The sequence below is a fragment of the Phalacrocorax aristotelis genome, unplaced genomic scaffold, assembly GCF_949628215.1.
Source record: "Phalacrocorax aristotelis unplaced genomic scaffold, bGulAri2.1 scaffold_144, whole genome shotgun sequence".
NCBI classification, from domain to species: domain Eukaryota; kingdom Metazoa; phylum Chordata; class Aves; order Suliformes; family Phalacrocoracidae; genus Phalacrocorax; species Phalacrocorax aristotelis.
The window spans coordinates 30,822-47,854 of NW_027441211.1; the positions used below are offsets into that span (position 1 = coordinate 30,822).

The 17,033-nt window shown below is 46.2% G+C and overlaps 1 protein-coding gene and 1 pseudogene across 1 annotated transcript; both read left to right on the forward strand.

Annotated features, from left to right (window-relative positions):
* The first annotated feature begins 9,578 nt into the window (after nt 1-9,578).
* LOC142051106 (feather beta keratin-like) lies at nt 9,579-10,759 on the forward strand (annotated as a pseudogene).
* A 3,046-nt stretch (nt 10,760-13,805) lies between these two features.
* LOC142051094 (feather beta keratin-like) lies at nt 13,806-15,103 on the forward strand. Its single transcript, XM_075080284.1, has 2 exons — nt 13,806-14,034; nt 14,343-15,103. Exons 1-2 carry the CDS (start codon nt 13,879-13,881, stop codon nt 14,661-14,663), a joined length of 477 nt encoding a protein of 158 aa, XP_074936385.1. The 5' UTR covers nt 13,806-13,878; the 3' UTR covers nt 14,664-15,103.
* Nucleotides 15,104-17,033: the final 1,930 nt, after the last annotated feature.

A 17,033-nucleotide genomic window follows, 5' to 3' on the forward strand; every position in this document is an offset into this window, starting at 1 on the left:
AACATCCACTCTAGTCTTTACAAATAGCACTTGCATAGGGTTTAAGTGGATTTGTTTCAGGTCTCTTTGCAGGGTTTGACCATGTTGCAATTAAAGGCACGTAGATGCCACCCACGGTTTTTGCCACTGACTCAAAGTGAAGTCACAGAGCATCACAGAGCTGAGTAGTTGTTGGTTTCTGCTCCCCCCCAGCTTTTTGACTGAGTGGAAAAAGACAATATTATAGGAAATGGAAGGTTGCAGTGGACTGTACTCTGAAGCTGGCGTTTCCATCCAGGCTGTGTTTTTCTGTGACAGTACTAAGGTGGAGTCGGGGGGGTGGAAGTACACAAGAAATAACTCAGGCCTGATGAGAACTTAATTTAACACAAATGAATGAGCCAGAAGTGGATTTAAAAAATGTTTTTATAAGCACTTTAAAGAGGAAAACAGTATAACAGAAAGATCAAGCTACAGAATGAGAGGGAAATCAGGATTCACATGGAAACATATTTTTGAAAAAGCCTCTAGTTAGTGCAGCTAGGAGTATTTTTTGGTGTAACAGGCAGCTAACATGTCAGCTCATAAATCAGAAACAGTTTTTTAAATACATAAAAGGTATTCTTAATTAAAATCTTATTATAATACAAGGCATAGGGTTCACTTACATATTTGGGGACACACTTAAGAAGTGCAATACAACTCGCTGTGTTGTGTTAGCATACCTGGTGCACAATGCTTTATCTGCATAAATGACTGGGAATCAGTCTGAAATCTTTTGTTCTGTTCACGAGTTCCCGTAAACGCTTTTGCCTTAGGACCCCTGCTAACATCCTCCCAAGCTACAGATAATTTATGATATGAAAGAAAATTTTAAGTAAATAATAATTATGAACAAAGGAATCCTTCCTCCCAGTTTGCAGGGCAAGGAAGGGAGGCACGTCGTCTTACTAGCACCACACAACAGTTACCCTTCACTTTGAATATAAATCTTGTGAAAGGGAATTAATAGTTCTGATAGTGGAGACTTTGACATGAGGTTCCAGAGTCTGATGGTTGCTTTAAGACAGTGAAGCTTAGGATGGGACTAAAAAGCTTTCTGGGACTAGAGTAACTAAGAAAAGCAAGTAAGCTGAGAGGACTCCAGTGAAGGCTTCCCGTTCAGGAGGAAAGGTGGTATTGCCACTTTATCCAGATACATGGAGATCCCTAAAGGCTCCTCCTTGAAAGGACAGAGATGCACCAACTGCTCTGGAGAAGGTAAAGATCTAAGGCTTAAAGACATTATTTTACTAACATTTCACAGCCCTGCAGAATGACTGGAGTCAAGGCTGGTGCAAGTTTGCGTGATGTAGTACGTTTATTTGCAGTTGATGTTCTCATGCCTTGGTCCCTGTTCTCCTCCCTCTGCTCCATCCGAATTAGGAAACTTGGTGCTTAGACTGACTCCCAGCTAGATATGTTGTGCTCATATGCCTGCAGCCCTTGTGGGGATTACTACAGCATTTACACTGATTCGTCTAAAATATTTCTAAATCAAATCTGGCTGCTTGGAGCTATGGGAAAAAAGTTGCTTATTCCTTCTGCATAATATACATAAGATAAAGACTTTGCTATCTGCTGACGGCAGCTGTTCTTCAGGGAGGCAAAGTATGGTGTTTTTTTTTTTAACAGATTAAGAGTCTCTTGTTTCTCATATTGATTTTGAGCATGTGAATCTATGGGGGAACGCCAATGAGTGAAGCAGGTGCTTCACTTTTTGCCAGAACATGGTCTAGAGTGAAAAGGTGGATTTGTATTTCATCCTTAGAGCTGTTTGGACTTTTCTTTTTTGAGTAAAACTTTACTACATTTTAGCCAGGTTGTTTTTTAGGGCCATAATAAGAGACAAGAAAAAAAGAGTACAGCTTTCTGATTAAAGTAGGCTTTTTGAAGGCTCCAGGCAAAACGGGAGTGAAGGCAGGTGGGAATGTCCTAAGATTTACCTCTAATTAATCTGCCTAAGCACTGCCTTGCCACTGAGGAGCTATGTAACGTTAAGGCTGTGCAGCAGGATTTGTGCGGCTGAAAAATCATATATACAAATATAGGGAGATTAATAGATATTTATGTATAGATGTTTATTTTCATCCAGAAATCATTTAGTAAGATTTGGTTCTTGCAATGTAACCACAGATAAAGAAAACGATTGGTTATATCAGTATAAAATTCATACAACACGCTGCTCATAAACCAAGTGAAGACAAACCTTAAAAACTTTAAAAAAGTCCAGATTTTAATTGACCCTAAACCACCACAAGCACGGTTCTTGGGGAGGAAAGCCAACGCATGCAGCAGTTCCCTTAATTACTGAAACTGCCCCAGTAGCTCAGTTTTATAGACAAAGCAGCAAGACACCCTGTGATGGCCCAGGCATGGAGCCCAGCAGCAGGAGAGCCCAACGGGGTTGGTGCGGAGAAGCCCAAGAGCACTGGTGGCTGTAGGGTGGCAGCTCCTTCCTGGTGTCTCGGGGAGCCGAGAGGCCCCAGCACCACCTGAACCAGGGCAATGCTCCATGGAGGCTTTTCCACAAGTGCTTGGGACAAATCAGATGTGATTTTTAATAAGCATTACAGGAAGAGAGCCAGAAATGCCTGGCAAGCAGAATCTTAGCTGGCAACTATGGTCATCTCCTGTAGTTGAAGGATTTTGTGCCATTAATCCAGGTTTAGCGTAATCCATGCTCCTCTCACGAGCCTTCTCTTTTCTAAATACCATCCCAGAGACTGCTCAGTGCTTTGTGTTCATTGCATTCTCTTTTTACAGCCCCTTGTGCTGTAGTACGTTGTGGGATTCCTGAAGATTTTTACTCTCTTTGCAGTTTTGAGCATTATATAAAATGCAACCTTCCCTTGCAGATTAATTTTTCATTGCCTTTGGCAAATTTTAATTCTAGTTATTATCTAGGTTTAATAGTGAAGCACAGAGGCTAAATGAATTGTCAGAGGTCACTTGGTGAGCAAACGGAACAGCCTGGAGTAAAACAGGCTTTCCTCATTGGCATTTATCATATTATTTATAATTTGAATTCCAGCAACTCTTTGAAGTCTTAACTGAGATTGCATTGCATAGGGCAAACAAAGGGCGAGTCCCCACACTGAACAACAAGCGTTTGAATTGATTAGACCTGAGAAACAAAAGAGAAGGGATCACTATCTCTTTTACAAATGCAATATTAATGCACAGGGATTAAGGGAGGGGCTGTCACTACCAAAAAGTACAGTGAGCAATTTTTGATATGTTCTGAAATGACTTTTACGGTTTTACATAGGAAATCTGTGGCAGTCAGGAAGTAAACACCGACCTGAATTTTAATAATTTAATTTTAAGACTACCCACTATATTCACATTCTTCCAGTGCTGTTTCCACAACGAACTGAGGATTTGGTGTAACATCTCAGTCTATAGGATGACTGAAGTGTGTACAACTACAACTAGTTCAGTGGTTTGGGATCCTTCTCTCTGGGATAGCCATGTTTACAGGAAAGATAGGAGACCTGAAACTGAATCTGGAGAGATAAGTGTCCAAAGGGATTAGGAATCTAGTGTGGCAGGGAGGTACTTTGTCTGAACAAAATATAACAATTCAATAAGGCTGGAAATTCGAAAACTCTGCTTTTATTTTTTTTATCCCCCCCCCCCCCGCCCCGTTTGGAATGAACAGTGAATATTAATTTTTTTTTTTTTTTAATTCCCCCATGCCCAAACCAGGGAAAAGAGGACCAAGTTTTTTAAAACTGCTTAAAGTATTTGAAGACAGCCTCCATAGTTAAAACCCGTGGCTTTGTTTATGTATTTTGAAACTTAAGCTGTCACTTAAGAAATCTGTAATTACCAATGCCTGCAAATTACTAACTATGGAGGAATGAACTTTGTTAAAAAGAAAAAAAAAACCTTTAAATGAAAATCCTAAATCAAAAATCACCCCTTAGGTAACGGTTGGTTACCAAGGAACAATTGCCTCAGCATGGACTTACCTGCTTTTCTGAAGAGAACAGTTAAAGAGGGAAAAATAAAGAAAAATAAAGGAAAGAATAAGAGAAATAGGACGCATATTTTGTGGGAACTTTCTTAAATTGTTTGAAAGCTTAAAGAAGCCTTTTGTGCACGAGGTCCTAATTAGACACCAGGATTTGTTTTCTTCCCCGAGATGAAGTTCTGCGTACTGTCGGCATGTGTCAGACTAGCCTGATCCACACATTTTCTGACTTTCACAATCTGCTCACATTCTTGTTGAGGTATACGAGCCTAATTCTTTGCTTGAATCATTCTCCTGGCTTCTCTGAAAAGGCCTCTGAGTCTTTATTAAGGGTCTTAATAAAGGGTCTTTATATTGTTATTCCTTTGTCAATATAAGTAGTTCAGCTCTTTCTGAGACCCCTCCCCTAAATGCAAACAAAATTAGACAAGATGTGGAGGTCGTGCACGTTTGTACAATTATTCTCTGTTTTCACATATGTAGCAAGCAAGCAAGTGCATGTTTGTGCAATTTCTGAGCTGTCCCTATTGTTCAGGTTTCCTCTGCAAGTCTCATCAGTTGCCTATTCTAAGGAATTGGCAGCAGTGCAAAGCTACTTTTCAAATGAAAATCAAGCAAAAATGTAGTATGACGCAAGCACCATAATACATAACTAGAGAATGTACATTAATAACCTTGACACATATTTCAGAGTGACTTTGTAACTCTGTTTTAAAATGCTGCAATCAAGCTGGATACTTAAAATACGATAATAAGTGTTTTGAGTGCATAAAAGATTAATGAGATTTTGCAAAGTGCTTTGAAATCCTTTAAACTGAAACTTCTGCAGGCTGTTCCCAATGACTGTCACTGCGTTGGGATCTTTACAAAGACATCTACTTTACAGGAATAATTTAGAAAATGAGGGCCAGAGATTGAATGAATTATAAAAAACACCAAAAATACTAGCAACTAGGAAAATGAAATGGTTTTCAGAGAAAGGTGGTGGAGCATGAACACTTTTTATTCTGAAATCTCCCAGTCTTCCACAAGATAAAATGGCACCCCAGCAGTTACAGCATCTTGCCCAAAGTGATTTACTTGCACAGTTACAGTGGATTGTACTTGAAACCAGCAAAGAAAGATTTTTTACACCCAGCTACAAATGTAATCCCAGCATTAGGGGAGGCAGAGAGTCCTTTTTGCTGCTCATCAACTTTGTCCAAAGAGCTGACTGCTGCAAGATTATACCACCTGTCCGAGGGTAGGATCTACCTTCTTTGGAGTACAGGAGTACTGAAATTAAGGAGCAAAGAAAACCAAATTCCTTCTCCCTATATATATATCAGGTAATTTGAACTCTTTCTCACTAAGCGTGCAGGTTCCTTGGGTATGGCCAATGACAGAAGTCGCTAAAGTAATAGCTGTGATCTTTGGTATTGCTTCATACAGAGCTTAGTGATTCCCTGTAATCCCTCCTCCAAGATCTGGCTTTAGAGCTGGGTGGGCTGTGGGAGACATCCAGGGAGGCAGAATTGAAAAGAAGTCATCCAAACCACTCCTGCTTTACAGAGGAAGCTAAAGTTTTCTCCCACTGAGAAACGATGAGATTGTGGTTGCCAAAGCCATGATGCCTCAAAGGACGTAGATTTTAAGAAATCATTTGCCTTGAAAACAAGGCATCTCAGCTGTTCCAAATTTGAAGCCAGAAGTAACTAGTAGTTTTGAAAGTCTGGTTATGCTTTCCAAGCAGTGCACTCCAGCTCCCAGCCATGTGTCTTCTGTCCTTATGAGTACCGCAGCTAAATATGATGTGAGGGGAAAGATGACTGGGGAACAAGAGCATCAGAGTGATGACAGGTGGCCTACTAAAAACACTAGCCGATGTGCCATTGAAGAGGGGCTGGCTCCTGAAATACACCTACAGAGAGGGAAAATAATAAGATGACTTGTATCCTGAGAAATAATTGATTAAAATTATAATTACCCTTCATGGTAGAATTCATTGCAATGACATACAAATCTATGGAATGGAGTTTATTTGCATCTGCTGGGGTCCAGGGTCAGCCAAGACTCTAAGGGGTGAGTGGGATCTAATATAAATGCAGTGTAGGGAAAAAAAAAGCATTATGAGGCAAGGAATCATGACCTGATTAGGAGCCGATTAGTGGAATGACATATGTGACTTTGATCTGTTTATTTTAAAGGGATAGTATTACTCAATCCATGGGTGTCTGAAGCCAATACCACACTATAATAACATAGCACTCTGCATATATAAATAATTAATGAATACTTGTGATATGACATTTGATTTAAGGAGGATGCAGAACTTCCTGATAAGAGTTATTGCCCTAGGGATCTCTCCAGCACACCTCATAATTTAGAAGGGATTTATGGAGAAAAATTTTTACTGCTCTATTAGAGAAGCAAACAAGCAGCAGGTAAACAACTCCAGACAGGAAATCTGTCCATAGGGAAGGGCAGATCTCAGGGTACAGGAGACACTTTTCCTGACTAGCTCGTCCTGTGGGCTGACAGCTATGGCTTTTGACACAACAGCCCAAAGATGAGCTACGTGGGGACAAAAAAAGTCTTCGTCATCCTTGGTGGGTGCAGCTTTTCACCCTGCTTCTTACTGGAAGACCCTTTAATCAGGGTTGATTGCCCAAATAAGCATCCTAGATACTTGAGTGGAGAATGACACTTTATGTATCAGAAAGGGTTAGGATGGCCAGAAATAACCTCTTCTAAAGAATAAGAAGCAAAATACCAATTTCTGTCTAGGCAGCATATTGAAATGGACATAATTAAACTCTACCAGGCTTTTCAGTGCAATAAAGTGTCATGGCAAGTCTCAGACCCTTGCCGGTCTAGTCTGAAGAAGCCCACTTCCAGTGGGGTCCCTGAGTGTGAAGTTTTGCTACGAGTCTGGAGCAGATATATGGCTCTAGCTCTGCACGTAGGCAGCTCAGTTAGTCCTCTCCTAGTAGAGCTGAGGAAATGATTTTTTTTCACTGAGAACATGCTGTGAAAGACAGAGGGAGAGAAGCAATAACTGAGGAGTTATATAAAATATATTTTTTGTGGCAGCAGCAGGGACAGGCACAGAGCTTGTGGCAGTAGGCTAATGCCTGAGGAAGTGGATGGTTTGGGTTCATGATTTCAAAAAAACCCATATTCCGACCTTATTTTATTGCCCAGTGCTGCTGCAGTATATAGTCATAAGAGTTTAGAATGGCTGTGGATCTGCTCCAGAAGTTTTATAAAAGGTTATTATTATGACACACACAAAACTACTTTTTAATGAAAAAATTAATAACCCTGGTTTCTGAAGCTATTAAATATTAGCTACTTAGGGAGTAGGCATGACTCTCAAATTTAAAACGATGTTATTACCCAAGTGACATAACTATTTAAATTTTGTCATATACTTGCAATATTTACATAGTATATATGCTTTTTATGTCTCAACCATTAATGAATATTTGGGACAACTTTGAAGTTCTTTGCTTTAAAGAAGCCAAAGGAGAAGCTTCAATATTGTTATACAGCCCTAGGGATCTGCAGACAGACACACCTCAGTGGCTTCTAAATATGTAAGGGAGGTAAAAGAAAGATCAAGATTCTGATATTGTTACGTAGAAACCTTTAAGTGAAATATACTTTCTTGAACAAAATAAGATTTTATAAAAACATTTCCATTAATCCTGGAATGGATCACTTTCTGCCTCGATTACTACAGGATGCATTCCCAATGAATTTGGTTTTTCTCTGTATTGAATTCTTAAAATTGTAAAAATAAAATCACAAATCTGGGTGTGAGGGTTTGTAGGAACTCTGCTGGGTGGAAAATTTTATCCCTTCACAGTCAGTTTAATTCTTGTTTTGCTGTAGTTGTGATGTATTAGGTTCTGTTTTAATGAATTAAATTAAACATTTCTCTCTTCAGAAATGTTCCATGCAATGGTGTAAAAATTTAAGCTTCATTCTTCCTTCATTTTTCTTCCTTTGGTTAGCCAAAATTGCCAACTCAAATTATCTGAATGTAGTATAAATTAGTGTTTGCTTCACCAGCTGAATGATGCATTTAGTTTTCTGTGTTTGGGTATGGTAATAAACCAACTGAAAGTATGCGTCCGAGCAATTGCGTGGATGCCATCTTCTCGTGTGTTCTCAATTGCTTTAATTTATTTCCTACAGGAGAGTTGTTTGAATAGTGGACGTTCTGGACACCAATTTGTTATGCCAGTCCATAAAACCTTAGCATAGTGCACCCCTAATTAGACCAGGGAAACAACTTGCCCAGTAGCCTATAGCCAACACCAGATGCTGAACAGTGTGTTTCCACTGACAAATGCTTTGCAGAATTATTCTGTGACCCTGGTTTGCTTTAAAAAAGCCACCTATTTGTGGTGCTAAATTTCTAAGTCAGCATCTCTCAACACCTGAGAGGCGAGGAGGAAAAAGCACTTTTCCCATTGATTTTAATAAAAAACATTTAATGGGATGTTTTTGTATCTTCTACTATCGCAGTCTTCACTGCTGTCAGTACCTGGATAGTTCAAAATCCTGTTGTGAGAAGAGTTTTTTCTGTACTTCATAGGTGTCTGGTATGCCTGATATTGTGCAATGGATTTTAATTGATAACTTGAATGTGCAATTCAGTCTCTGCCAAGTAGAAACAGCTGACCTGTCTATCTCATAGTCCTTGCACAGTCCATAAACTCTGCAAGTTTTCCACCTCAGCTTGGTGAGATAATTCTCAGTCTGACTGATGTCAGGAAAGGATTTTCCTTGCCAGTAGTTTCTCCATTTTCTGACTCCACGTAAAAACCTAAGAAGTCTTCCAGACAGACCACAGCTTACTACTGGAAAGAGGGAAGGAAGAAACACTCTTCAGGTCTTTTCAGGAATTACTCTATGGGTCAAGGGGCAAATTATTTCTAAAAATGGCTTGAAGTGTTAAGTTGGCTTGGAAGAAACACACTTCTTATACATTCTGATGGTACTGCGTTGTGTGTTGGGAATTAAAAATAGTTGGAGGTTCTACAAAATCAGAAGATAGCAACAGTGTAAAGTATAAACCACAATGTGGTTTCTGAAATAAAATGGTTAATGTTGTCAGACAAATTTAAAAATTTGTTAGAGTATGTCACCTAATTAGGCTTTTATCTAAAAAAAGATTTCACTCGCAATGAGAGATTCAAAATAGATATGTGGTGCAATCCTAAGAAACTGAGAAAAATAATTGGAAGTATATTTGTGCAAAACATGAATTTTCCAAATATGTGACTAAGATGAGTCTAATTTGTAAATGGCCCTTTGAAAGCCAAGACAGTGTCTACAATTACACACAGGAGAGGAAAAATGCATTGGTTTCCAAGCAGATCACCATAATTGTCTAATTTACCTGAATCAAGAATGCTGTGCATGAAATTAATTTGATCTCTAATAATGTCACATAAAAAAGGCTCTAGGGTGGAATGGGTATGCCCTTAGCAAGAAAATGGGGAAGGAGCATTGCAAGTACAAAATCAAAGCCTACTTCTGTAGTAGGGAACCTTTCCATACAGGATGAACTTGTTGGTGAAGACGTGACATGCGCAGAGGGTTCCTGTGGGCCCGGGGCGGTCTGGACCAGTATAAAAGCCAGTCCAGCAGTTGGAATCCTCATCGTCTTCTCTTGCCTTCTCCTCCTTGCTGAACAAGGTAAGTAGCAAGTGCCTTCATGTCTCTCTCTCCTTTGTCCTTTTGTCTTTTCATTCTGGTATTGGTGTAGCTTTTTCTGAACCATTGGCTCTTTCCGGTGTTCCCAACTCTAGGCTCCATGCTACCACCATGGCAGGTGGGAGAAAGTCTTGGGCTTTCTTTGCAGGGCCCCCTTCAGGACTGCTGCTCTTCAATCTTTCTGCCTCCTTTCCCAACGCTGTCCCTGCTCCCCAGAGCGTGCCTTTTCTCTTGCCGAGCACCCGGTCAGGCTGCACCTCACACGCTGACTGTGCTTTCCCTGCCCTCTCTCCCAGGTGCACCTCCGTCCCACGGCCATGTCCTGCTACGATCTGTGCCGTCCCTGTGGGCCAACCCCGCTTGCCAACAGCTGCAACGAGCCCTGTGTCAGGCAGTGCCAGGACTCCCGGGTGGTGATCGAACCGTCTCCCGTGGTGGTGACCCTGCCCGGACCCATCCTCAGCTCCTTCCCCCAGAACACTGCTGTGGGATCCACCACCTCCGCTGCCGTTGGCAGCATCCTGAGCGCTGAGGGAGTGCCCATCTCCTCCGGGGGCTTTAACATCTCCGGCCTTGGTGGCCGCTACTACGGCAGAAGGTGCCTGCCCTGCTAAAGGCGGGCCGGACGTCCAGTGAGTGCATCGACCGGGAAGCCCAAAGCCAGGTGCCGCACTGAGGACGGAGCTGCTGGCCAGGGTTTCCAGAGGGGCTGAGCACCCTCGTGCCCTCCTGCAAAGGAGGGATGGAAGCAAGGGGCCTTGCTGTGCTGCCTGGAAACATGGCCAACTGATGTCGTCTTCTCCTCCTGCTTTCTTCTCCGCATCATGAGTCCCTGTTGCCTCCTGCTGTCCTGTGCCATGGGTTCATCCTGAAGCAAGCTGAGAGGGGCCCAGCTCACCACCCCCTGCCCGTGTGTGTGGGAGGAAGACGCGTGTCCCGTTGCTGTGAAGAGTTGCCTGACTGTCAGCTGCACCTGTAGCAGCCCGGACCGGGTCCCTTCCAGCACGCACTGCTTTGTTTCACTCTTTAGACTAATCATTAAAGTTTATGCTGCATTGTAGCTTGATGTCTCCTCGTGTTCCTTCCCTCGTGGGATGCCCAGCCGAGTTGCTGATTGGGAAAAGGGATGCCCTGGAGGGGAAAAAGGGTGGATGGGTTATGTCCAATGGTGGTCCTCTCTCATGCCTGTAGGAGCTGAGTTTCTTCATGGTCTATGGTCATTGGAGGAGACATGCAGCAGTGGAGGTTTGTGTGGTACTATCTGAGCGTGCAAAGGTTGTCCATGAGTTCCCCAGTGTGACACATGAAAAACAAGTTGGATGTTGACTTCCAGTCAGTGAGGGAAGCCTATCAAATAGTAATTAAGTGGAATGCTAATTTATTTTACTGGCGATACAAAATTGAGAGGAGCTGTTGACACTCCCGAGGGCGGCGAGGCCCCGCAGAGGGATCTGGGCCGGCTGCAGAGCTGGGCAGTCACCAGCCGCATGGAGTTTAACAAGGGCAAGCGCCAGGTTTTGCCCCTGGGGTGCGGCAGCCCTGGCTGCACAGGCAGCCTGGGGCGCGAGGGGCTGGGGAGCAGCTCTGCGGGGACCCGGGGGCTCTGGCTGATGGCAAGTTGAACACGAGCCACCAGCGTGCCCTGGCAGCCCCGAGGGCCAGCCGTGCCCTGGGGGGCACCGAGCCCTGCATCGCAGCTGGGCGAGGGAGGGGATTGTCCCGCTCTGCCCCGCGCTGGGGCGGCCTCACCCCGAGCGCTGTGGGCAGCGTTGGGCGCTGCAGGACACTGAGGGTATAAAGGTACTGGAGAATGTCCAGAGGAGGGTCATGGGGTTGGTGAAGGGTTTAGAGGGGAAACGGTATGAGGAGCAGCTCAAGTTCCTTGGTTTGTTCAGCTGGAGCAGAGGGGGCCGAGGGCAGCCCTCATGGCGCTCTGCAGCCCCCTCCCGAGGGGAGGAGGAGGGGCAGGGCTGGTCTCTGCTCTCTGGTGACCAACGCCAGGGCCCGAGGGAATGGCAGGGAGATGTGCCAGGGGAGGGTTAGGCTGGGTATTAGGGAAAGGCTCTTCCCCCAGAGGTTGGTGGAGCCCTGGCACAGGCTCCTCAGGGAGGCATCACGGCACCAGCCCAGTGATGTTCCAGAAGCTCTTGGACAAGGCCCTCAGAGACACGCTGTGAATTTGGGTTGTCCTGTGCAGTGACGGGAGCTGGCTTGGTCGTCCTTGTGGGTCCCTTCCAGGTCAGGGCATTCTATGATTCTATGATTCATTCTATAAGCCATTGATCTGCTGGAAGACATTTCTGTGCAGGCTAACGCTCACCCAGCCAAGGGTCTGGTCTTATGTTGCCACTCGCAATGTGTCCTTGCCCTTCCCTCCTCCAAACACTTCTTCCAAACCATGGAACTGGAGGGAGTCCCAAAGGGGCTGAAGGGACAGATGGCAGCCAGGGTCACTGTGTAAAATGAAATATGAGTCCTGATTTTCAATTTTCTTCTCTTGCCCTTCTTTCCGTGGTCTGTTTCTCCATGGGGAATGCTTTGCCCCTGGCCCTACCGTTCTGCTTTTGAAAGAGTTAAAGGCTACTCTTGTGCACTATCTTGGGGTTAAAAGTATATGTTTGCATGAAGTGGTACCTTTTTGTCTTCCCTGAAGGAAAGGTATTCTTGAAAATACCCCTCTACCTTTATCTCCTGGGAGTCCCTGTGGAATTGCACTCCCATCTATGACTGTAAGCCATTAACAGACGCAAGGTCTAGATTGAACCCGGCAAGGAAGGCAACATCCTCAGTACATGCTCTGAGCAATCATGGTGTGTCAGGATGCTTTAGCCTTTATGTAGACCCTCAGTATGGGGGCCTGAGTTGGGGAGAATGTATAGATGGTAGGAAAAAAGGCTTATTTGCATTTAATGTTTTTCTTGCAGAAAGGTTTTAAGTGGAAGAGTCATGGATAGAAAACTGGTGTGTATTATGTTTTTAAAGTAATGTAAACTCTTTTATGTTTGAATGAAATATTTCTGTTCCATGCAGGGCTGCTGTGCTACAGTCACACAGGGGATTTCTTCTGTATGGATATTTGCTTAGACGAATATTTCCTGTCACCCTAAAAGCTCTTTTCATCATCTGAAATGAGGAGTTTGGCCTGTGCCTCTGTGATTAGAGTTAGCCATCTCTGGTGGAGACTTCCCCAGTCTAGCTGGGGAAGGAGTTTTGTCCACCGTTTGCAGTGAGGCCCTGGCTGGGGTGTCAGACAAGCGGAGCTGGTGCCCCAGGCTGGGCTGTCATTCCTCTCGGGGACATTCAGCTCCTCTTCTGCCCCAGGAAATGCAGTGCAGGGCATTGAATCCTTCCCTTGGCATGCACTGCTGGGGAGATCCTGACATCTCTCCAGACTCTCCTTGCTGGCAGTGCCAGCCCTCTCTTGCTTCTGGGGAGGGTTGCACGTTGCACGGAAACCTTGCTGAGGGTTTGGAACCGTGTATGCTGCTCTACTACTGCGTTGAGCCAAAAGAGATGCTGAGTCATGGACCACGGTGAATGGAAGAAGAAGAGTTTGGAACCTGAAGAGGTTCTTCTTAGGCAGTAATTAAAAAACACAAGAACAGCGGCTATCTAATACTTCCTTGTGGGGAAAAAACCATCATTCTTCCAGAAACATTCTAGTTTTGGTAACTGTGGAATCCAGGCAATGCTGAAAGTGGTAGAGAAGGCAAAAGAGACAGGTAAATTTGTTCTAAGGGCAATGTGAGATAAAAAAGAAAGTTAAAAAATGCAAAAACACAGCCCCTTGATGAAAAAAACATGCCTAGTATGCTGAAAAAGCCTTGGAGGGACAGACAGCAATGAATTTGAAGGACCTGAATAAAGAAAGCCTGCCTTTAATTGTTGGTTTACAATGAAAAAGAAAAAAAGAAAAAAGAATTAATTAGAACAAACCCTAAAAGGAGGCCTCAGAAGGCTAAGATGCTGACATCACCTGAAAAATGGCAGCAGTCCACCAAACAGCCTGAATGATCTGCTTGATTTATGATGTAAATTCCCTGGAAATACGTTGGCCTCTAATACTGTCACTTGAAAGGAGGCTGTGTGGCTCGACGGGTGTGCCGTGAACAGGGAAATGAAAAGGCAGCGTTGCAGGGAACATAAGCAGCGTCTCCATTTCTTTAATTGTGATGCTTTGCATACAAGACAAGCTTGTTGTTAAAGACGTGACATGCGCAGAGGGTGCCTGTGAGCCCGGGGCGGTCTGGACCAGTATAAAAGCCAGTCCAGCTGTCGGAATCCTCATCGTCTTCTCTTGCCTTCTCCTCCTTGCTGAACAAGGTGAGCTGCAACCACCTTTGCCTCACTCTCCTCTCTCTCGTACCGCAGATTGTTTTCTGACTTTGGTGTCGCTTTTGCCGAGAGCCTTGCTTCTTTGTGGTGTTCCCAACTCTAGGCTCCATGCTACCACCATGGCAGGTGGGAGAAAGTCTTGGGCTTTCTTTGCAGGGCCCCCTTCAGGACTGCTGCTCTTCAGTCTTTCTGCCTCCTTTCCCAACGCTGTCCCTGCTCCCCAGAGCGTGCCTTTTCTCTTGCCGAGCACCCGGTCAGGCTGCACCTCACACGCTGACTGTGCTTTCCCTGCCCTCTCTCCCAGGTGCACCTCCGTCCCACGGCCATGTCCTGCTACGATCTGTGCCGTCCCTGTGGGCCAACCCCGCTTGCCAACAGCTGCAACGAGTCCTGTGTCAGGCAGTGCCAGGACTCCCGGGTGGTGATCGAACCGTCTCCCGTGGTGGTGACCCTGCCCGGACCCATCCTCAGCTCCTTCCCCCAGAACACCGTTGTGGGATCCACCACCTCCGCTGCCGTTGGCAGCATCCTGAGCGCTGAGGGAGTGCCCATCTCCTCCGGGGGCTTTAACATCTCCGGCCTTGGTGGCCGCTACTACGGCAGAAGGTGCCTGCCCTGCTAAAGGCGGGCCGGACGTCCAGTGAGTGCATCGACCGGGAAGCCCAAAGCCAGGTGCCGCACTGAGGACGGAGCTGCTGGCCAGGGTTTCCAGAGGGGCTGAGCACCCTCGTGCCCTCCTGCAAAGGAGGGATGGAAGCAAGGGGCCTTGCTGTGCTGCCTGGAAACATGGCCAACTGATGTCGTCTTCTCCTCCTGCTTTCTTCTCCGCATCATGAGTCCCTGTTGCCTCCTGCTGTCCTGTGCCATGGGTTCATCCTGAAGCAAGCTGAGAGGGGCCCAGCTCACCACCCCCTGCCCGTGTGTGTGGGAGGAAGACGCGTGTCCCGTTGCTGTGAAGGGTTGCCTGACTGTCAGCTGCACCTGTAGCAGCCCGGACCGGGTCCCTTCCAGCACGCGCTGCTTTGTTTCACTCTTTAGACTAACCATTAAAGTTTATGCTGCATTGTAGCTTGACGTCTCCTCGTGTTCCTTCCCTCGTGGGATGCCCAGCCAAGCGTTCCAGGGGAAATGGGATGCTCTACAAGACAAAGGCCTGTCCAAAGGGATGTGGTGGGCTCACATCTTTCTTGCGGGATTGGGAGGAGGGGATTCCCACTGACGTGACCTCCTGGAGTGGACTGTACTTCCCATGGGATATAGCCTTCCCAACGTCACCCACATGCCTTTGTCCTAAACACCACACTTGTTGTGTCTCTAAAACAAAACCCCACGATGCTTTGCGTGGCTCAAGATGTCTGTGGTCTGTGAGAGATGCTCAGATAGTGGTATCCCTCCACTTCTGTGCCCAGACCATCTCTGCGTGACCCTCAGGCCCCTTTCTGAAGCAGTCAACACTGTTAGCAGAGCTGCACAGTCACTGCTTGGGAGTTTGCATGACTTGTTGCCCATGACACGGAAATGAGGGCATCGAGCAAGTCCCTTGCCCACCAGGAGAAGGAAGGAAGGAAGGAAGGAAGGGAGGAAAGAGAGAATCCCTCCAGGATGCAGCCCTTGTGTCCTCCTGCCTCTCTGCCTTCAACTGCAAGACCACCAGCGTCAGGGAGCAAAGGAACCTTGCTCGTTTGTGATGCTGGCATGCAGTTGGTGTGGAAAACTGCACGGGGGGGTGGTGGTTGCTCCTGCCACAGGGGATATAGGAGAGGACAAGCTGCCAGTGCCTTCCTCCCTGGTGCTCCAGTCCTCCACAGGTGATGTTTTGCTCCATGCCTCCCCAGTCCTGCTTCAGGTAGGGTGAGGGCCACCTCCCGTGTTCTCCCATACGCTGAGGAAACACTTCCAGTGCCCTTGCCCACAGCTAAAGCCCTGTCTTCCCCGAAAGACAGCTGCTGTCAGCAAACCCCCTGTGCCCTGCTGTGCAGGCAGGCCCCCAGGGAAAGCACTCTCCATCACCACGCATGAGCCGTGCTGGGCTGAGAGCAGAAGCGTGGTGGGGGGATAGGATCACACCAGGGAGGGAAGGCAGCATCTGCAGCACATGGTGAGAGAGCGCAGGGTGCGGCAGAGCACTGGAGCCTTTGGGCAGACGGTCGCCCTAGGCGCTGACCGTGGGAGGATCAAGGTCTGGTCGGAGACTCTACCTGTGGGTTTTCTGGGTCCGGGATGGGATTAAAAGGAGCCTTAGAAGAAAAGACAGATTTTGCACTTGTAGAATTAATGCAAGCATCCTTTCTTGAAGGAACAAGTCCTTCCCAACACTGTTGAGATGGATGGAACTGGTGCCCTGTGTCCCAGGTGCGCGGGAGATTTCCTCTTTCCTCTTGCACATCACTGCCCTGACTGCAGTAACAACAGGCCCAACGGCCCTGATGAGCCTCACCTGGGCTCTCTCCCGCTTCCCTTTGACCCAGGGCTCTATTTAAGCTCTGTCCTGAGCCCTCAGGCTGTTCTTTGGCTTGGTGGCAGGAGCGTAAGCCTCCTGTTCTTTCGTGGCTCTGCTTATGCCTGACCGCGAGCCCCCTTGATGCAGACCTCAAGCTGCCCACTGATTTCCCAGGCTCTCCTTGAACCTGTCTGGTCATTATGGTTCTGGTCAGCAATCAGTGGGCTCTGTTGACGCAGGTTATGATCACTGGATGTGCTGCTGACCTGTGGGATGACTGCCCTGCTTGATGTCAGTCCTGCTTCTTCACCATGAACTTGATGGTTGAGCTGGACTCTGGGCTGCTCCCGTCTACTGCCTCTGGGTTTTCCTTGTTCAGGAGCTGTGCAGTGGGGCCATTGCTGGTGAGGCTGCTGCCCTCCTGGCCTTGTGATCATGCTCACCTCCTGGCTCCCATCCTGCAGGGAGCAGCTGGCTCTCCCTGAGCCCTGGCAGCATTTCTGTTTGGATGGACTTTTGCTGGCCTCACCAGGTTAACGCAGTGCACCTTCC